At 46.3% G+C, this 22181-nt stretch overlaps 2 protein-coding genes across 4 annotated transcripts; one reads left to right on the forward strand and one right to left on the reverse strand.

The window, feature by feature from the left end:
* Positions 1 to 180: 180 nt before the first annotated feature.
* Positions 181 to 15111, reverse strand: YIPF2 (Yip1 domain family member 2). Of its 3 annotated transcripts, none has more exons than XM_080987931.1 (10): positions 15088 to 15111; positions 12886 to 12933; positions 10811 to 10956; positions 9558 to 9638; positions 8770 to 8857; positions 6851 to 6949; positions 6083 to 6249; positions 4756 to 4938; positions 981 to 1101; positions 181 to 757 (listed from the first exon to the last, which is right to left on the reverse strand). In XM_080987931.1, exons 2-9 carry the CDS (start codon positions 12914 to 12916, stop codon positions 991 to 993), a joined length of 906 nt encoding a protein of 301 aa, XP_080844057.1. In that variant the 5' UTR covers positions 12917 to 12933; positions 15088 to 15111; the 3' UTR covers positions 181 to 757; positions 981 to 990. The 3 variants fall into 3 exon arrangements, with proteins under 3 accessions (XP_080844057.1, XP_080844056.1, XP_080844055.1); XM_080987930.1 differs by lacking the exon at positions 15088 to 15111 and adding an exon at positions 14479 to 14880; XM_080987929.1 differs by lacking the exon at positions 15088 to 15111 and adding an exon at positions 14370 to 14530.
* Positions 15112 to 15133: 22 nt separating this feature from the next.
* On the forward strand, positions 15134 to 17991 carry TIMM29 (translocase of inner mitochondrial membrane 29). The gene is made up of 2 exons (XM_080987955.1): positions 15134 to 15288; positions 17201 to 17991. Exons 1-2 carry the CDS (start codon positions 15225 to 15227, stop codon positions 17818 to 17820), a joined length of 684 nt encoding a protein of 227 aa, XP_080844081.1. The 5' UTR covers positions 15134 to 15224; the 3' UTR covers positions 17821 to 17991.
* Positions 17992 to 22181: the final 4190 nt, after the last annotated feature.

Genomic DNA, 22181 nt, shown 5'->3' on the forward strand with positions numbered 1-22181 from the left:
AGGAAACCCAGTAGTTTTCCACCCATGCCATTAGGTGCATGATCTACCAGATTTTCGGTCACCCTTTTTCACAGACAAAGACAGCATGTTACATGGCTACTTTCGCTGATCCTGTGTTACACAATGTGGCCACAGAGGACGACAGTGTTGGCTGGAAAAGAAGCTGGGAAAGAGCCACACTCCTCTTAAAAGGCAGTTTTATTTAAATTAGCTTTCCATAGAAAACAAAATCAAGTAGCTACACTAAATCAAAGTAATCTGAAGTGCTCAACCTCCCTCTCATTCAAGCTTCCCTCCAAAGAAGCTCTTACTTCTATTCCTGATCATCTACCCTTACTCACCGAGGATCTAAAAAGTCTCAGCCATCAGCTGACTCTGCTACATCCCGCCGTTACCAAAGATTTAACTGGAAGGGGAACAATAGATAATCACTCCATGCAGTCGCTTTCTGCAGCCCTGTCAGGACTGCAGGCCCATCCTGTGGTGAAGGAGCAAAAGGCAGCTGCATCCACCCCAAGTAACGTTTTGTGATGTTAACAGCCAGGCCTTTAAATTTGTTTCCAAAAGTCGGGTTCTTTGCAAATTGGGCACCTTAGTGACATGGCTGGCTGAAGTAGGACAACAAAAGTCTTGAAATGGTGAGGTGATGCAGCTTGGTCCCTGTTCCAGCTCAGGTGTCTCTTTGCCTCTTGGATGAGTGTGCACCGTCCTTCGCCCATGGGCTTTCCCTGAGGCCAGACATTCATGATGAAAGTGTCTGCAACAGAGATGTTAGGTCTTGTAAGTAGGGCATGCACTAAGGGAGAAAGATGAGAGATGCCAACCCCTTGTTACCTCTCCCAGAAGCACATTAGTTCCTATGCTTCCATTGGTAGGGGTGGGGATTGGGGAGCAGTGGGCGCTTTGACAAAGAATATCTGACACCCAGCAGCATTTTTAGCATCTGTTGCATGCCATACGGGATGGCCAGAAGTTCTTACCAGCTGCCTTTCACATATGCGAGTTGGAGTGGTTGGCCGGGTGAGGCGGTGTGCTTCTGCCGAAATGAGCAGCTGGCGTGGGATGAGAAGGTGTGCCGGTTGCATTCTGGAAGAAATACAGCTTCAAAGAGAAGAAAATTAATCAGCTGTAGAAATCAAGCAGGCTTGCCTCCCTCCACCTAGAATCAACAAGTTAATTTGAAAACTCATTGACTGCACTTTGAAGAATACTCTGGTTTAATCAAAACCTGAAAGCAAACAAGCAAATGCAAAACTTGCGTGTCTCAAACTGAATACATGACCCGTGTCAAATTGTTTTTGGGCTACTTACCTGCTACCAAGTTAACAGCAAAACAAAGTCCTATATTAAGGGCTGGAGATGCCATATATTCTCTAGAGTAGCCCACTGGGATGTGCCTGCTTCCCTGTTCTGCAAGTTGCTGAGGGAGCAAGCATTACCATTTATTTTACGTTTCACAGAGAAACTTTTCAGTACCTGTTTCTTCAAGGCTTAGCTGCACGCGCCAAAAATACATAGATTTGTCAGTATGCCGGGGCCGGGGGAATCAGGTTTGGAAACATTGTGTAACTGTTTCTCTTGTTACCATCCTAATCCAGTTTGGCAAATGGCAGAAGAAGTATAAATAATACTCCAATCTCTAGAGCACAAAGTTTTCTTTAAGAAACTGAATTTTCCTAGGGTAGCATAGTGAGACAGTAAATCTGTACATTTGCAATCGGCATGTACTAATACTTGAAATGTAAGTGGGAAAACTGGATTCACTTTAGCTGGGTAATTTAATCCCCCCCATTCCACGTTAGGCTGGATATCCAGCTATAACTGTTTCCCTGTTTATTAGACGAGAGCTTTGTACAGGATGTCCAAACCAGCCCTGAGGCATGTGCGTAAGAACAATAGTCCACATCCTTGTTGGATCTTGGCTGTGGAGTTTGTATTGACACTACCAAGGTGGGGCCATAGAGTTTGCTTAAGAGTTCTCATTTAAGTTCAGTGTTGCAGGCAGAATGTGACTAATCCTGAGCACATCGCACACCTCTGTCTCAGCCTACAGTGTCATTTCCGAACCTTGAAATGCATGCATGTGAATAGTCCACACTGTAACGCCATAACACCAACTGTATTTTTTTATAACATGCCTAAAAGTATATGAAAACACAAGACAAAGTGAAGGGAGTTTAACAAAGGAAAAAATGGATTGGGGGGGGGGGCTAGCTGCAAAACAGCTCATTTATTTTTCTTATGTTGTACTTAATAGACTTTGAGGTTTAAAAATATAAAACGAAAAGACAGCAAAAAGCAAATAAACCAAGCTTTTAAGGAATGTTAGAATATTAATACTAATATTTATTAACATTTGTCTCTCTTCAAAACCCAAAGTATTCTCAAAGCAGCTCACAATCAAGGAAGTATAAAATGTTTAAAAACCTATTAAAATTCTACAAATTAAGACTAAAAATATGAAACTAGCAAAAAACAAATCATCACAGACAGCCAACAATCCCAATACTACACTGAGTGTAATATTCAATTAAAAACTCCCCCCAGTTTTCTCGGGTGGACTGAAAATATATTTAGGGCCTGCTTAAGACGAGTAGGGAGCAAAACTTATCTCTTGAGGAAGGGAGTTCCATAGTTGAGAGGCTGTCGCTGAAAAAAAACATCTTTTGCACCCTCTAGCCTGACTACCTTGTGGTGAATCTGCAGGCACAGGCTCTGTAGCTGATTTCAAAGCCCAGCAGCCCCATACAGGTAAAATGGCCCAAACTTGGTCCCAAACTGTTCCGGGCTTTAGAAGTTATGATCCGTACTTTGAATTGGGTTTGGAAGCCAACAAGCAGCCAGTGCAATTCATGGAACCTATTACTCTGATATAAGAGCCCAGCCCCTGCAGGTACCCAGTCTGCTGCATTTTGCACAAGGGCAAGGGTCTGAGCCAGGGGAAAGCAACCTAAGGCCCATGGGCCACAAATGGCCCATGGGGTCATTTAACCGGCCCATGAGCTACCCCCAAACCGAGCCACCCGCTTGGCAAGTCCCTCTGTGCTGCACTAAACTAGCGCAGGGACTCACTTCCGTGGTGCTGGAAATTGCGTCTGCGCATGCACAGATGCCAAAAATCACATCTGCACAGGCGCCGGAAATCGCAACCCCTTGTGCACGATCCAGCCCACGGAGGGATCTCTGCTGGAGTGAACTGGCCCAGGCAAGATAAACCTTGCGGACCCCTGGTCTGAACCCTATTCAGAGGCAGCCCCACATAAACAGCATTGCAGTAGTCTGGTCTCGATGTATACAAGTAACACTCTGGGATCTTACAGACTTCATCAACTTCATTGTTCCAGTCATATTCCGTCATTTACAAATTCGGCTTCTGCTGACACAGCATATACATTTCCCACTGTGCTGCAAATTAGTGAGCAGCACCAATATATGCATTAATTACATTAAAATCCACATCAAGGGTGTAGCTTTACACCCCAGGGTTCAGGGACCTTACAGGCTTCTCCTTGCTGCCTCCTTGACCATTTCCCTCCCCGGATCACAACCCTCACCAATCTTGCTGCATAAGCTTTGTGCATATTCCTGTCTGGATTTAACTGGGTTGATGCTTCTAGCCTGCCTGGATAGAGATGTGTCGCATAAATCCGATTTACGTTGTGCTATGGCAAGTCCCACCCACCACCAGCATGCAGCTTTCATAAAGAGAAAACCCCACCGCCCCCCCAGCTCTGGTTTGCAGGTACACCAGCAGAAGAACCAAATGGCTGCTATCTTCAAAGTGAGAGCACTCGCTGCTACTCCATTCACCCCAGGATGTCGTCACAAGGGGAAGTCTTTTTGCACCAGAAATGTCCTTCCCATTATATCTGGCAGCATTTCCCCCACCCCTGGTGATCCAACCAGTCTGAAGAAAAGTTCTGATGAGCTCAAAGTCTTGCTCCTGACCAACTTTTAGTTGGGCCTTAAAAGTGCTGGAACTGTTGCTAGAAAGGTTTCAATGGTAAATCACAGCCTGTTGTTTCTTAATCAAATGCCTGTTCTGTTCCTCATAATTTTGGGCACAATGAGCAGTATGATATAATTAGAATTACTTTATACAGTGGAACCTGAGAAGCCGAACACCTGTAAACCTGAACCTTTCAGCTCCCGAGCAATCAAAAACCGGAAGTGATTGTTCTGGTTTGTGAATGATTTTTGGAAGCCGAATGTCCAGCGCGGCTTCCGATTGACTGCAGGATGCTCCTGAAGCTAATAGGAAGCCGCGCCTTGGAAGTCGAATGGACTTCTGGAATGGATTTTATTCGACTTCCAAGGTACGTCTGTACTTCCACTATGCAATGTTTACATCATATTCTAACAATTTTTTCAGGGGTCCAGTATAAAGCTACCTCAAATACTGTAAGTTCAGAGCAGATTTTGTCAACCTGTTGCCCTCCAGTCAACTCCCTGCCTGCACGACCAGATAGGCAAAGGCTGGTTTAGAGATGTTCATAATACTAAATTGCCACAGGGTACCCAGAATTATATAGTAAAATCATGCAATGACATCATCATGTTTCCAGCCCTGAGTATTTTTGCTGCTTTAAAATCTCTGCAACTTCCGAGGCTAAAAACTCATTTGAAATATCTGACTTTCTAGCGGCTGCATCGTACACAGCTTATTTCCCTCTACTTTTCCTTCCCCTCTCGGCACAAGTAGCATTTTGCTCTCCAAACCTTGCCCTAGCTTAGTGGGAAGAGAAGAGAACATACCTTGCAACCAATAGCCAGAAGGACATGGAGAGAAACAATGACAGCCAACAGGGCGCAAGCTGCCAGCCTGGTGTCTGAGCGGATAACTGGCCAGAAGGTAAGAACCAGAACTGAGCCAGAGAGACCCACTGCAAAGATGAGCAGCAGCCACTGCAGCCAGGATATAGGAATCAGCCACAGCATCTGTGAATGAAGGAAGTGGAAGTTGAGTAAGATCTCATGCACTCTTCATGAGAAACAGGACCTCAGCCAGTGGCAGCTCTGAGTTTTAATTCAGGTCCTTATTGCTGAAATCCCACTGCACAAAACTAGCAGTGCTTGAGGAATGCGTGAATGTCTGGAGGTGGTTGGAGAATGGATGGCGGCTAAGAGATTGAGGCTGAAGCCTGACAAGACAGAAGTACAGTTTTGGGGGAAACGGGGCGGGTGGGTGTGGGGGACTCCCTAGTCCTGAATGGGGTAACTGTGCCCCTGAAAGACCAGATGCGCAGCCTGGGAGTCATTTTGGACTCACAGCTGTCCATGGAAGTGCAGGTCAATTCTGTGTCCAGGGCAGCTGTCTACCAGCTCCATCTGGTACGCAGGCTGAGACCCTACCTGCCCGCAGACTGTCTCACCAGAGTGGTGCATGCTCTAGTTATCTCCCACTTGGGACTACTGCAATGAAGGTGACCCGGAAACTACAATTAATCCAGAATGTGGCAGCTAGACTGGTGACTGGGAGTGGCCGCCGAGACCTCATAACACCGGTCCTGAAAGACCTACATTGGCTCCCAGTATATTTCTGAGCACAATTCAAAGTGTTTGTGCTGACTTTTAAAGTCCTAAACGACCTTGGCCCAGTATACCTGAAGGAGCATCTCCACCCCCAACGTTCAGCCCAGACACTGAGGTCCAGCTCCAAGGACCTTCTGGCAGTTGCCTCACTGTGAGAAGTGTGGTTACAGGCAATCAGGCAGAGGGCCTTCTCGGTAGTGGCACCAGCCCTGTGGAACACCCTCTCATCAGATGTCAAGGAAATAAACAACTATCTGACTTTTAGAAGACATCTGAAGGCAACCCTGTTTAGGGAAGTTTTTAATGTTTGATGTTTTATCGTGTTTTTAATATTCTGTTGGGAGCCGCCCAGAGTAGCTGGGGAAACCCAGCCAGATGGGCAGGGAATGAATGAATATAATACTAATACTAATACTACTACTAATAATAATGGAAAGCACAACGGAGCAGGACTTTTGAGCACTTTCTACTGGAACGTTATGCTCTGCAAACTGAAAAGAAACGACATATGAACCAGTCTTTTCCCTGCCACCCCATTTGCCTTACTCACCGCAGTGGGGATGTACACAAATAGGGAATAACCATAGACGCACACCATCTCCAGGAAGGTGTAGGAGTCCACATGGACCTGGACCCCCTTTCGCCACTGCAAATAGCCCCACAGGGCAAGGGGTACCAGCCAGGCATAGCAGTAGATAATTATTCCGGCAATGGACACTATGGAAGAAAAGGAAAACAATATTAAGAGCAGCATTTGCTCCAAGGCAAAAGCACTGGCAGGGTCAGTAACCAGGGCTTACCCTACCAGGAACAAGCCACTACATATTTGCCTTCTGCCTGCCCTCCCGCAGGGACAAAGAGGAGCAAAAGCTCCTTAGCATAACTTAGTCATAAAATGAATGGAAGCTTTAAAAGTAGTTCTCAGTTATGATAAGTAAACACAAGAAGGAGGGAGGGAAGGAGTTTTGTGCATGTGTGTACACACACACACACGCTTCTGCTCCTCTGCGAGAAGTTAAGGATATCTGGGAGCTAAAATTTAGGCATTCTGAATACTGTCCATTTACCAATCTCACACATCCCCAGTAGGAAAGAAAGGAGTCATTACTACAGCTCTTGTTTCCTGCTTTTTTGTAGGCCGTATGCCACCTTGCTCAAAAGCTTTTGCAGGTAACGAGCAACTTATTTTTTACCTCCCCGCCCCAAAAATCTCTATTTTGCCCATTCTTTGTGTGCCTTCAGCAATACCCAATATATAAAAGGGTTATGATTGCATAAAGCTTAAATTGCAAGAGACACTCCCCCGTCGACTGCTCACCTTTGTGGAACTGGGGGCTGCCCTTTTTCTCCTGGAAGCTGGACAAGTTGCCGCTGATAGCCAGCGTGAAGACCAACGTGGCACAGATCCAGAACGGGCCTGTGAGAGGCAGAAATACAACATTAGAAGACCAAAAAAGACGGGCAGACTTCTTGTCTCAGCATGGGGCAAAGAATGGAGCCGACTGTGAACTCATTTACCAAATACAGAACAAGGAAGCAACTAAAGAGCTGGGGCTCAGGGGAGGTGTCTCAGCACAACGCTGGAGGCCACCTGGTAGAGCAGGCCTTAGAGGGAAATCTACATTCCCCAAGAACAAACCTTGGACACACAAAAGTGTAACAGATTGCTAGGCTACCAGTCGATCTAGTGCAGCCTCCCCCACAACCTGCTGTTCTCCAGATGTTTGGGGCTTAACTCCTATCATCCCAGCAAGCTTGGCCCAAGGGTCAAGGGTGATAGGAGCTATAGTCCAAATAGTCTGTAAGAAAGAATCGGAATCAATGAAGAATCTTTTTTAACATCAACTTCGTTTGGACTGGTCATGTTGTTCGGATGCCCGATTATCGTCTCCCAAAGCAACTACTCTATTCCGAACTTAAAAATGGAAAGCATAATGCCGGTGGTCAACAAAACAGGTTTAAAGACTGTCTCAATGCAAATTTTAAAAATGTACTATAAACACCGACAACTGGGAAACACTGGCCTGTGAGCGCTCCAATTGGAGAACAGCCTTTACCAAAGGTGTCATGGGCTTTGAAGACGCTCAAACACGGGACGAAAGGGAGAAATGTGCTAAGAGGAAGGCACGCTTGGCAAACCCTCAACGTGATCGACTCCCACCCGGAAACCTATGTCCCCACTGTGGAAGGATGTGTGGATCCAGAATTGACCTCCACAATCACTTACGGACTCACTGTTAAAACCGTGTTCATGGAAGACAATCTTACTCGGCTATGAGTGATCGCCAAAGAAGAAGAAGCAGAATCTGTAGGGCACCAAGCTGGGGAAGTCTGATCTAGTTCTAATTCCCCATGGCTTTTCCCGGGGTCAGACATCCATTGCCTGATGATGCCCAGGGTTGACCTGGGACCTTCCACTTGCAAGGTATGTACTTAGGGATGACAGAGCAAGGAAATAAAGACTGCACTTCTGGAAGATGACTAGCAAGCTTCACCCCCCTGTTGTAAACAAAAATTGCCCTTTTCCCTTATGGGGTATCCAAGAGCCCATATAGCATCCTCACATAGGTTCCCTATTGGTAGGAGAAAATAACAGAGGCCAACCAGAAAATATTGAGAAGCAAAGCAGCTAGTAAGCCTGATCTTTATTGAACTGCTGCAACAGGGTCCTCACCACACGAAGGATGGGGGAGGAACCCAGAACAATGGCGCGTAAGGCCTTATACAGACTTTTGAAATTGCCACCCTGTAGACCAAGACCACCCCCAGAAACATCATACATACATCACAGAAAAGGTGGTCTAAAACAGAAATTTGACTGTTGTTTTTCCTCCCCCCCCCCCCCAGGTTATCTGATTGCCTTTCCTGATTGTCTTTCCTGATAGTCTGTCACCCATTAAAATGCTGATTACTCAATTCCTGAGACAATGGGAAGGCTCCCTCCTTGCAGGGAAAACATTTGGTCAGTTTGGTAATCAAAATGGTTTCAGGTGGGTCATCCTGTGCTGATCTATGTACGTGCTTGGTTGGTACACTTATGAACACTACCATATATCTAAGACCTCAAAATTCCTATCACCCCCCTCCCCGCTTAATCAGGACTTGCTTCTCAGGATGCTGAGCAAGCTGCATTCTCTGTCCTGGGCATAGTATGCTACATCACAGTTTACAGTTCAATCCAGACTTTGCAAAGCAGGAGGCAGTGTTCTGCATCAGTCTGAGCCTCTCTGTACTCACCATACAGGTCAGGGTTATTCCGTAGATGGTGCCATACAAAGTTTTTCCCTGGCAGCGGAAGCAGCGACCCCTTTATCCTGTCCAACACCTGATAAACAAGAAATAGGCCTTGCCTCAGCAAAATGGACCCCATGGGGACGTGCAAGGATGCAGGGCTTTTTGCTTCCCATCTCAGGAGGTGCAGGAACTACTAGAAATATTGTACAGGCATTTCTATGCCTTGCACTAGACCCGATTGTCAGGGTATGGAGAGAAGACTGGTGATATGGTTGCCCAAAGCCAAGCAAGCCAGCTTGTGGTGGAGGGAAGACTGAACTCAATTCGTTACTCTAACTTCATGGTTAGGAAATCTCCATCCCCATAGTCAGAACATCACCGCTGTGGATTTCAGCTCCTGAAAATATCAGTCGATCAGGAAGACCTTCAATTTGTACCCAACAAAATAATGGCGGTAATTCAGCCACAGCAGAATCCTGGAGCCAAATTAGGCTCAAAGCACAATACAAATGTGCCCGCCATGAGGTTGTGCCTCCATCCATGAAACAGAACTGGACCCTATGGGTCATCTAGCCCAGTGGTGGCCAAACGTGGCCCTCCAGCTGTTTTGGGACTACAATTCCCATCATCCCTGACCACTGGTCCTGGGCCAGCTGGAGGGCCACCTGCAAACTGTACAGCAGGTCTTGTGCTTGTCACTTGCAAGCTGAGTTACTACGCTCCCTCATCTTGTCAACTGTGGCTGATTCTTGGCTGCGCCTATGAAGCTAGAACTACACAAATTCTCTTACCTGGTATGTGTCAACATCGAAGAAAGCCTGGTAATATTCAAAGGTCCAGAAACTGGATTGCTTCTTCTGGGAACTCAAGAGCTGCAGGGATGAGAATGCAGGTTACTGCTTTGCCCTCGGCCAGGAAAGATATTTTGGGTGAGACAAACCAACCCCTGGGCCTCTTGCGAAGATAGAACTCCTGACCTCGTGCCCTAAGCATTCTTACTTTAATAAAGAAAAGTAAAAGAGGCAGAGTGCTTCATTCCAAATCCAAGAAGAAGACCTCTTTCTTTCATGGATGCTTCTCCTCCCAGGAACTCCTTTCAGCAAGCTTTGAGGAAACTCCACAGGCTGCAGTTGTGTGTGTTAAGAGGTGGGGGGTGAAACTTATGGGAGGAACTATAATTACTAGGGAACATTATTTTTATGGAAATTCTTCCAGTTACTCTTCACATAAGGAACAATAGGAATTTTGGCTGCTCAAGAGTGAATTAGGTAGAGTGGCACAGCAAAGTGCTTCCCTCGCCCTCTGTGTGGGGTGTGTGTGTGTGTGTGTGTGTGTGTGCGCGCGCTCACACATTGTGTTGTTATTTATTGTTTTTCTTACCCACCCTTCACAATAAGGTTCCAGGGTGGGTTACTGCATATTAAAAACACACAGAATACATTTAAAACATCAACAAACAAAAAGCACACCCATTACCTGAAAACACTAATTCCATACAACACGTTACAGGCGGGACACAAAACTAAATTCTTCCCTTTTCAAAGCAAACAATAGAAGCCAGACAAACTTCTGTGGAAAGGGAGGTCCACATTCTTGGAGCTACCACCAAGAAGGTAATCTCACAAGCTCCCCCAAACCTGTAAGACAGAATTACCAGGAGGGCCTTCTCTGCTGAATTTAAGCCCCAAGCTGGTCTATACAGGGAATGAGGCATTCTTTCCGCTATTTGGAGCCCCATTACCTAGGCTTTCAACACAAATGCGAGAGAGCACCTTAAATTGGGCTGGGAAGCTATGAGGGAACCAGTGCAACTGCTACAGACCAGGTGTAATATGCATTCTATGCCTCCTATCCTCCTTATCTATGTAAATCACTGCGCTTTACATCAAAGCTCCCATTTGACCTGTTATCTCCTTCCCACTCTCTTCTAGGTCCATAGGATGTAGCCCCTTGGCTAGGCTTATGTTTCCTTCCTGCTGCAAAGCAGCTGCTTCTCCAGCTAGCTATAAATCAACATACAGGACAGAATTTGAAACAGCAGCACCTCTGTTTTATCATCCTCCTCTTCTGCCTCAGGCTCCTCATTGTAGCCGGAAGACATGTTTACGGTTGTGTGGCTTTGCCGCTCACTGATGCTAGGAGTGGTGGCATCCACATTCTCAGCCAGCAAATCTATGGCTTCGTCAAATTCTGCAAAAAATAAAATAAAATAAAATATGCCAGGCAGTCAGGACAGAAATACTAGCACAATCAGATTTCGCTCTAGAGCCGCTGTAGCTCAAAGCTAAAACAGCACTTCCATAGCGTGACACTCAATGAAAGAAGTTTTGCAGGTGAGCAAAAGTAGATTTTTGCTCTGCCTATTGCAGAGCTGCCAAGTTACTTGTCTGGAAGAAATTGTTAGCCAAGCCAGTTGCTGCACCATTTTCTCATCTGGGGCTTAAAATCCCAGGATGCCACCAACAGAGGAGGTGAAAAAACCTAGACGGCTTTTTCCTCTAGTTTTAACATTCTTTGCTTTGCTTTATTACATTTATATCCCAGCGTACATAGCTCTCCCTCACCCTCATTTTATTTTCACAACTACCCTATGAAGTAAGTCAGGCTGTGAGTGAGCAACTGGCCCAGGGAGCTTTGTGGCTAAGTGGGGATTTGAACCCTGGTCTCCCAGGTCCTAGGCTGGACTCTAACCATCACACCACACTGGCGTTTCAGGTACAATTTCATGTGGTACCAGAGGCAATGTTTGAAATTCTGAAAGAACAGGTATAGGACCCCACTGTTTAGTGAGTAGAACTTCTGCATTTCTCCCTCCCAGCTTCAACCTGTGTTTTTTGAGGGGTTTCCCCCCCAAAAAAGCTCAATAACTTTTAGGTTGTCCTGGTTTCTACTTTTTGAAATATGGCAACCCTAGCTTAAGGTAGAAACAAAACTTGGATACTTCCAAAGAACTTGTGTTTTCTTGAGAACTCAAAGTAGGCTTACCTATCTTCAGAGGCAGCTGGAGCAATCTACACCAAAGAAAAATCAGCACCCCCCCCAAAAAAAAAACCTCCAGCCTGCTCACAACATGTTGTGTTGGTTTTTTTTTTTGCATTAAGCAAAAATTCTCCACAAGTTTAAAGACTGTTCATTATATTCTCCTGAACCTAAGAGAGAGATGCTGTATACGATGATTTGTGGGCCAGGAAAGCCCCAGTTCAAGTCCCACCACAGCTACTCCTATGCATGATTACTCAGAAATAATCCCATTGTGTTCCATGGGGATTACTCCCTACCGTGTGTTTAGGATTACTTCTGAACAGACATGCGTGGCTTCCACTGTAAATCCCATTGCCTTCAATGGATTCTGCTCCCATTACAAGGTTCAACCTTTGCTCCTTCAACCCTCTTAACAGCAGACAAGTGCTCAGCAGCTGGACAAAAGTTATCTTATGGGGTGGGTACTCTCCAAGAGCCAGAGTTTGAAATTAGCAGGGCGCCAGGCACATTTTGCACCGAAGGTTTCTGCATTTGCAAACACCTCTGCAAGTCTGGGTGCTGCTTTTTGCGCCTATCTGACACTCGAGGATTACTGAAATGCATGTGCTCTGAAGCCTTGAGGATAGACAACATATTAAGGAGTTTAACAATAAAGAGTAGAATGTTTTGAAAACCAAAGTACGGTAGCAATATTTTTATTGTAAACACCAAATGAAACACATATTAACAATTTTTGCTAAAAAATGTGACATTAACTATCTGTCACTTATGTGATTTGCTTATCACTTAGTTCATCCTTATCAAAATAATAAATAAAAAGTGTTGTTGAACCACACAAACACCCAGTAGCAACTACACAGCCGATTTTGGCACCCACAACCCAAGTCCCAGAAGCCATTTGGCTCCTAGCTTTTCTGTCCCAGTTTCTAACACTTCCAAGAGCTGTAGACTGACTATTCCTGGTATGGAACACTAATGAGATAGGAAAGGTAGATAATCCAACAAAGGTTATGCTCTTGTAAGTGGGACATGTATGAACAGGGAAGTTTTGAGGAGGGTAGAGAAAGCACACTGCACAGCCTGGTGCCCAAAGCTTGCCACAATCCATAACTCACTCAGGGGAATTAAAACACTCACCATGAAACTTGAGCTCATCTGGGGCAGCCATGATGCAACTGGATTATCCTGGAAAAGATAACAAACTGTGTTGGCAGAAACATCAAAGAGCTTTGAAGCACCTTAAAGGCTGAACTGTATTATGGCATCAGTCTTCATGCACCGCAGCCCACATCCTCAGCTGCATGAAGCATAATCATAAACTGGCAGGTGCATATATTATAGACATTCAAATGTGTACATTTAGATGGTTGGGTTGGGATGTATGGACAGGAGGCAGTTAAAGGCAGCTTCAAAACAGACGTGGGGGTAACCTGTGCCTCTCCGTATGTTGCTGGTCGCTTATCAGACCCAGGTCAGCATAACCAACAGTCAGGGACGTTGGCAGTTAGAATCATGGAACTGTAGAGTTGGAAGGGATCCTGAGAGTCATCGAGCCCAACCCTCTGCAATGCAGGAATCTCAACTAGATCATCCACGGCAGATGGCCACCCAACCACTGCTTAAAAACCTCCAAGGAAGGTGAGTCCGCTGCCTTCCGAGAGAGTCCTTTTCACCGTTGAACAGCTCCTAGTTGTAGTCTGACAACATCTGGGGTGGGGGGCAGAGACACCGCTAGCCCTCTGACTTAAAAATGGCTGGGACGAAAGCAGGGCTGGATTTAGGTTTGCTGAGGCCCTAAGCTACTGAAGGTAATGGGGCCCTTTAGATGTCCAGCTGTCCTTTGTCAACAACAAAGTGTTGCTGTTTTTGGTGTTGAATATATGCTATATGGTAATTTATGTACCTAATAGGTATCTAAAGCCATTTGCACATAACAAATGTATTTTATCAAAGTAATTGATACAGAAATGAGCAAACCAGTGATATTTTGGGGAGCAGGCTAGCAGGCAGGGCCCATCATGAGCCTACACAACATGCAGGTTTTATTTTATTTGTTTTTTTATCTTATATTTTGGAAATGTACATCCAGTTTTTTCCCCTTTAATTTTTTTGGGGTCCCCCAAGAGAGTGGGGCCCTAAAGCGATAGCTTGTTTAGCTTATATGTAAATCTGGCACTGGCCGCGAAACGGTTCCCAGCTGCTGCTGCTCAAATGCCCTCAGTAAGCCTTCTAGTGGCGTAGATAAAAACATGCGGCACATTTTGCAAAGCTAACCAGGGTCTGGTATGGGGTGGGAGGACTGGCGTCGAGAATCCTGCCTCGCAGGGGGTTGGGCTAGATGACCCTCTGGGTGTCCCCATCCAACTCTAGGATATTCCAGGAAGCACCTCTCCTCCCTCTGCCATGGCAAGCCTGCGCCACGTAAGGGAACAGCCCTGAACCCTGAGCATCACAGTCCCTTGTCCATTGGGGTGGGGGGGGAGAGGAGGCACTCTGCACAGGCTCAGAGACCGGGCGGTACTTTCGAGGCCTGAGAGAGCGCACAGGCCGGCCCCTTGCCACGCGGAGCCTGCGACCCCCCCAAACTTAGCCCCCCCCCTTGGCAGCCAGAAGCCCCTTACCCGGGCGAGGCTCTCGTCACCCAGCGGAGGGGCTTAGCAGGCAGAGCCCACCCCACGAGGGTCCCTCAGCGGCGGCGGGGGGGGGGGGGAGAAGCCCGGCCAGCCTCACCAGGAGCTCAGAGGAGCCTCGGACGGCGACGAGGGCGCAGCTTCCAGCGAGGCACCGCCGCCGCCCCTTCGCGGCTTCCGGCGCGCGTCAAAAGTGCCCCTGGCGCTCATAGACTCGGAAACGCCGAGACTGGAGGCCCCGTGGGTCACGTAACGGGGTTTTCACACGGACACGGATGCTTCGGGGCTGCACTTGTAATATCGCCTGCGATGGAGGGAGCCCGTGAAGGAAAAGCGACCCGGCGGGACTTAAAGCTGCGCGTTTTTCTGCTCGAAGGCAGAAGCAAGAAAGCAGGGCAGGCTTGTGAAAAGTCCGAAGAATCCCAGAATTGGGGAGTTGGAAGGGACCCCGAGGGTCATCTAGCCCAACCCTCTGCAATGCAGAAATTTTCACTAATTCTCGCCTTTTTTTATTAGCCGCTTCGAGGTGTTTTGTTTGCTTTTTTTAAAACAACCAAGAGGTGTCTAGATGTTATGAAATAAATCAACAATTTAATATATATACCGCCCTTCGTCATAGGATCACACGGCGGTTTACACAGAGAACAAAACAATACTTTAAAAAAGCTAGTCTAATAGTTTCCTATATCTACGAGCTCCTGCGCCTCACCTCTTCCTTCTTCCGGTCTCCTTTCCTATCTCTATGAGCGCCTGCTTCTGGCCTTCTCTTCCTCCTTCCGGTCTCCGCTGAGCTGGTCCGTCGCGCTTTAGCGTCCGGCTTCGCGGTCCTCCCAGAAAAGGCCGGCGATGGCGGATCCTCCGAGCCCGGAGAAGAAGCGCCTTTGGGGGCGGCTCCGCACCGGCCGCATAGGTGAGGCGGACGGGCGAGCGGGTGGCTGAAAGGGAGGCCCGGGCTCGAGCCCTGAGCGCCGCCCGCTTCCTCAGACCTCACCCCGAGGGACGGGCGGGGAGAGAGGGAGAGGTTCGCCGCCGCCGCCGCCCTGCATGCTTCCCTGGGAGGAGGAGGTGGCGCGTGCCCTTCTGGGCGCGCTTTGCCTCGGCCCGGGGCCGCCGCCTTTTCCTTCCTTCCGGCGCGGAGCTCACGCAGCTGCAGGTTCCTCTTAACCAGAGTCAGGTTTATGGAATTCTCTCCCGCAGGCCTTAAAAGAGGATTAGAGACAAGCAAGGAGCAGCGCCGAATTAAAGGGGGTGCGGATTGTTGTCCCGCACAGAGCGCTGAGACGAGGGCAGTGCTGGATTTACGTATAAGCTAAACAAGCTATAGCTTAGGGTCCCAAAAAATTTTAAAGTAAAAAAACCGGATATACATTTCCAAAATATAAGATAAAAAACAAAATAAAACCTACATACAACAACAGTGTTTTGTGTTGTGTAGGCTCCTATGATGTAAGTCATGGGCCCCGCCTGCTCCCTAAAATATCACTGGTTTGCTCATTTCTATATATAGGGTGCCTACATTCTGCATGGACTGGTTGCATGGCAACATGTGCAAATGGCTTGAGATACCTATTGGGTCCATAAATTACCATATAGCATATATGTAACACAAAAACAGCGACAATTTGTTGTTGACAAAGGACAGCTGGACATATAAAGGGCCCCATTCAGTACCTTCAGTAGCTTAGGGCCTCATCAAACCTAAATCCGGCCCTGGACGAGGCGGACACAAAATGACCACAATAATAATCCCTGTAATCATAATAAAACCTATACTGTGGTACCTCTGGTTACATACGCTTCAGGTTACAGACTCCGCTAACCCAGAAATAGTACCTCAGGTTAAGAACTTTGCTTCAGGATGAGAAATCGTGCTCCAGCGGTGCAGCAGGAGGAGGAGGCTACATTAGCTAAAGTGGTGCTTCAGGTTAAGAACAGTTTCAGGTTAAGAACGGATCTCCGGAACAAATTAAGTACTTAACCCGAGGTACCACTTTGCTGGTTATGGATGGCATCAGAACAGTGGTACCTCTGGTTAAGTACTTAATTCGTTCCGGAGGTCCGTTCTTAACCTGCAACTGTTCTTAACCTGAGGTACCACTTTAGCTAATGGGGTTTCCCGCTGCAGTGGTGCGATTTCTGTTCTCATCCTGAAGCAAAGTTCCTAACCCGAGGTACTATTTCTGGGTTAGTGGAGTCTGTAACCTGAAGCGCCTGTAACCCGAGGTACCACTGTACTTCCATTTTTGCATGTTTTAAAGTAGGGTTGTGAATTTGTCTCAATTTTACTGTTTTGTCTTTTCACAAAGTAAGGGTTTTTACAATCAAGAGGTGCATAAACCTTACAAAATAAATACATAAAATAAAACAATCACAAGGCTATCAGCCAAGGCTACTAGCCATACCCATGTAGAGTGTTTCAGAGGCCTGGAGTGGGAGCCCCTAGTCAGCTGGGAGGCATGGGGCATTCTTGCCATGACAGCGTGAGACCAGCAGGCCCCTGAGGGGCTCCTCTGGCCAGCTTAGCCCACCGAGTCCCGAGGCAAGTGCACCTGATTGCCCCCCCCCCTCTGCGTAGGCCAGGTACTAGCAATGATGGCTGTGCTGTACCTCCACAGCTGGAAACCTTGGCATGGGGATAGTGGTTCTTGTTCTCAAATCCTAGTCACTGGTTTCCCACAAGAGGCATCTGGTTTAGCCACTGTGAGAACAGGATGCAGGACTAGTTGAGCAAGCCATTGGCCGGATCCAGCAGGTTCTTCGTCTGTTCTTACCATCCCTATTTTCTTCTTTCCCGCCTCTCCCCCCGCCCCCCCCGTCCACAGCTTTGTGGTGCAAGAGCCTCCTGCACGACTATGCCGAAGCCTGCAAAGAGGTTGTTCTGGGTGTCAGGCAGCGGCCGGGGAAAGCTGGGCTCTACCTCTCACTGCTGGCCGGAGCAGTGGGCTGCAGCTTCCGCAGCCCCTGTGAGTCTTCCTTTGAGGCCAGCCTCCTGGAAGCCTCGGGCACCCTCCTCCTGCTCTCGCCCTGGACCCGCAGCAGCAGCTCGGAAGGGCACGTCCAGCGCCTGACGAAGCTGAGGAACCGGGGCCAGCTGCGCTTCCAGAGCCTGCTCTTCTTCTCCCTCGTCTACGAGGCTCCTTTTGACGCGGGAGCAGATCTCTACCAGGCGCACTGCAAGTACCTGAAGCCACGCTGGATGGAGGTTCCCAGCCAAGTCCTGGATGTGGGCTTCTGGGGGCGCTGGTGGGTTCTGCACTCCAAAATGCGGGATCCGGACATTAACGAGGAGGAGTTTCAACACCTGCCAGAGCATCTCAGGACAATTTCTTTCCATAACCTCCACTCGGAAGCCAACGAGAAACTTTTTGATGAGAAATACAAGCCTGTTGTCCTGACAGAGGAGCAGATCCAGCAAACAGAAAGAGAGAGTCAGGGAAATTGACATCATTGATGTGCCTTGGTGGCTGTAGTTTATCATCTCCCTTTGAAGATGGTGGAACAAAGAAAAAGATCCGTTAGGAACATGGTCTGTTTTCTTCTAGGATCCTGATTTTCACTTTATTGTTCATGTAGACTCAGCCAGGTATGGTGAATAAATGAGTAAAAAGAAGAAGCACCCCTTGTCTTGAAATTTTCTTTGATTCCCTCTCCCTTTCAGTTCTTCACATTTAATTTCTCAGGAGCTGTACCTCCACAGGAGCTCTGTCCAAAACTTATTCTGAAGATGTATAGTAGTACCTCGGGTTAAGTACTTAATTCGTTCCGGAGGTCCGTACTTAACCTGGAACTGTTCTTAACCTGAAGCACCACTTTAGCTAATGGGGCCTCCTGCTGCTGCCACGCCGCCAAAGCATGATTTCTGTTCTCATCCTGAAGCAAAGTTTTTAACCTGAAGCACTATTTCTGGGTTAGCGGAGTCTGTAACCTGAAGCATATGTAACCCAAGGTACCACTGTATAGGGTTTGTTATTCTCTTGACTTTCCCCAAGCCTCCCCTTTTCCTATAGTATATGTGCTTGAATAAGTATTTTGTGATACTGTTAGTGAGAAGCTAGGAGATCTTCAGTTATTACAGTGCTGCCTAGTTTAATATTTTGTGGAAATCTTCCACCTGAGGTGAAAAATAGCTCATAGCATCTTCCCATGTGTGTCTGTGCAGAAGTAAGCCCAGCCGAGACGAGTGCCGCAACCCCAGAGTCATCTGCGACTGGACCTAACGGTCAGGGGTCCCTTTACCTTTACCTTTGTATAGGGTTACAGTTTTCCATTTTGCTGTTGGATTTTGGGGGCGGAGGGTCAAACGGAAAACTTATCAGAAGCGGAATGGGAGAACCCCCAGTCACCTTGCCCTTTGCTTTCTCTGACTTTTAAATGCTTTCTTCTTCTTTTTTACAAGCTACAGTGGTGCCATTAGCACAGCCCTGGAACATGCCAATTTATGTCCAGTGTGTTCCACTACTAGTCAGATGTGTTAGGATGGTTTTTTAAATTTGTGTTCATCTTTGCATTCTCATGAGCTCCTGTAAGCAGGGCAGTCCATTGACAGCAGCAAAGAACAAAAGAGGTGGTGCAATTGTATTATTAAGTGCAGTGGAGAGAAAAGTCTTAGAAGGCAGGAATCTCAGCTAAAGTATCCATGACAGATGGTTATCCAACCTCTGCTTAGAAACCTCCAAGGAAGGAGAGTCTACCACCTCTCATGGGAGTCTTGAAAAGGTTTGAATTGGAGTGGCTGTTTGGTTCCTTTCACCAGACAGCAGCGAACAGGGAGTGGGAAGAAAGAGGCAGTAATTACAGGATTTTGTCACCAGGTGGCAGAAGCAGAGTGGCAGGCAAGGGAGTAGGGAATTTAAAGCAAGGCTTGTTTGTCAAGGGGGATCCAAACTCTCCATTGTTTAATAAAAGCAACAATAAAAAGGCCTTTTCCTCTTCTAAATTGTGCACCTTTCTAACGCTGGTCTATTTTTGTAAAAGATGTGATGGATTTTCCCCACCTCAATTTCTATTCCTATTTTTAATGCACTATGCACACGCAACTATTCCTTATTTCAACGAGGGTCCCTGTGCTTTTACTGCAGGGAAGTAATGACTAATGAAGTCATGCTTTTACTGAAAAAGTAACTCCATGCACCGAGGCTAGTTTGGATTTCCAGCCCAAAATACTCTTGAGATGCAGCAAAGGTCAAGTTACTTGTAAATTGCCCCTTTGGATCTCACAGCCCAAATTCAGTGCTCAGCTGAATGTAGAAGCCTTCTGTTCCACAGAAGTGCACGCACGTTGCTCTTTTAAATGTGTTGCATTTTAAATTAATCACATTGTTGACAAAAAATAATACTGGCTTAGAGAAAGGCAATAGATCCTGTCCTCTTCGTTTTTGACAGGGCGGGGGCACTTTTGCCCTTTCACAGTTGGGCTATATTCTTGCATTTCTCTATTATATTCTATGAGCAACTCTCACTTCTGCACAGTGAGAAGACCTAAAAAAGAGAGCATTCATCTAAGTAAAGCTGAAGGTCCTGACTGGGGCAGGGGGTGAGCATATTTGTGTTGTTGTTGTTTAGTCGTTTAGTCGTGTCCGACTCTTTGTGACCCCATGGACCAGAGCACGCCAGGCACTCCTGTCTTCCACTGCCTCCCGCAGTTTGGTCAAACTCATGTTTGTAGCTTCAAGAACACTGTCCAACCATCTCGTCCTCTGTCGTCCCCTTCTCCTTGTGCCCTCCATCTTTCCCAACATCAGGGTCTTTTCCAGGGAGTATTTTCTTCTCATGAGGTGGCCAAAGTATTGGAGTCTCAGCTTCAGGATCTGTCCTTCCAGTGAGCACTCAGGGCTGATTTCCTTAAGAATGGATACGTTTGAACTTCTTGCAGTCCGTGGGACTCTCAAGAGTCTCCTCCAGCACCATAATTCAAAAGCATCAATTCTTCGGTGATCAGCCTTCTTTATGGTCCAGCTCTCACTTCCATACATCACTACTGGGAAAACTATAGCTTTAACTATACGGACCTTTGTCGGCAAGGTGATGTCTCTGCTTTTTAAGATGCTGTCTAGGTTTGTCATTGCTTTTCTCCCAAGAAGGCGGCATTGCATATTTGTGTACTTGATGGTATAGCTCCGTTCACCAGATGGCAGCAAACAGGGAGTGGGAAGAAATAAATTGTAATTTCAGGATTTTGTCACCAGGTGAAGGTAAGCGTTTTAGTCCATTTGGGAAAATAATAGATAACGAGAGCCATCGATAATGTAGAAAACAAAAGAAAGTCCTAATTATTTGGATTTGGAAACAGTTTTTTTTCTGTTTCAGGATAATAGTTTTTTAAAAGGAAATTTTTACAAGTTACACTCTTGCATATGTGAAATACTGTAGGGTGTGCATCTCTCGAACCCTACCCTAACAGGCTCAAGCAGTTATAATGTGCTCTCTCACTTTGTGTCTCCCTCTCTGCTGTAGTAATATACTATATCCATTCACTGACAATGATGTGTCCTGCACTGCATTGAAAGCAGAGCTGATTACCAGTGAATTACCAGGTTGTCTTGTGTTAGGATTCCAAATTGCAGCTGCAAACAATGTTGCATTGCAAATGCATGCAGCTACCATCTGGAACCTTAACGCAAGACAACCTTCAGTATTGCTAGTGTTTCCCAGACATGACACAGTGGGAGGGGTCAGTAGGAACAAAAAGAGGAAACTCATCATTTTTTTTTTATTTTATGTTTTATTTTTACCAAAGGCTGAATTCCCTCAGGAGTAACCTGCTGATGACTGGCATGATAGTGGAACCAGAGACAGAAGTCTTCTGATTTTACTAATCTGCAATAAAGACCATCCTGCTTCAGTTTCAACTAGGGCTCTGTCAGATAAGAATTCCTATGCAGGTTTACTGGAAGGACAGGGTTGCTGTAATAATTGTGTATGTGTGTGTATTTACTGCAACAGACAGCTATAGTTGTGGAAATCAAGTGAAAGTAATTCCTTTCTGTTACACACACACACACACACACACACACGGGTAAAATTTATGAATTTGGAGAAACCCAGATTTCATATATAACAAAATGTTGCCTCTTTATTCTGTCAGATCAATTTCTATGAAATTCAGAAGACTGCATATTTCCCAGGGTGTGCGAACCTCTCTGGAATTTAATTTTTAGCACACATTCGATTGCAACAAAGTTCTGTCTTACCTTACAAAGAATCCTTTTTTAAAAAAACAACAATAACGCACACAGGTGTTAAAACTGTGATATCTTAGAAGCTCCCTGGTGAAAGCTGGGAGGCTTTACCCCCTTCTGTGTGAGATAAGGATTAATATTCACCCCTGAGAGAGGGCTCTGTATTTTATTTCCCTTTCTACTTCCTCCTATTTTCTCTCTTTGTTTTTTCTCTCTTTTTTGTTTTATTTCCTTGTCTTCTCTATTTTTATTTGTATTAGTTTGGTTTTAATTGTGTGTTGAAAACTTTCAATGAAAATGCATATATAAAAAGTGTGGTTTCGACACAAAGGTGGCTGTATAATTTGCAGGTGTTTGCTCTTAGAGCTACCCTAGAATGGCGTTTTTTGTCACTTTTGCAAAGTACACTGCTCAGATTTTTAAAAATCACACTTGGCATTTATATAGTGCCCGAAGTTCCCTACATACACCATCATGTTGGCTCTTATAAGAAGCCATATAGTATTATCCCCATATTTTGGGGGTTGAGGGTGAGACAGAAAAGAGCAAGGTCTAAGGCCTATAGAGTTGATAGGCAAGGTTATCTAGATGCCAAGGAAGGAGGGAAGCTTACTGGAGCTGAAGC

The sequence above is a fragment of the Podarcis pityusensis genome (genome assembly GCF_964106645.2).
Source record: "Podarcis pityusensis genome assembly, chromosome: 17".
NCBI classification, from domain to species: Eukaryota; Metazoa; Chordata; class Lepidosauria; order Squamata; family Lacertidae; genus Podarcis; species Podarcis pityusensis.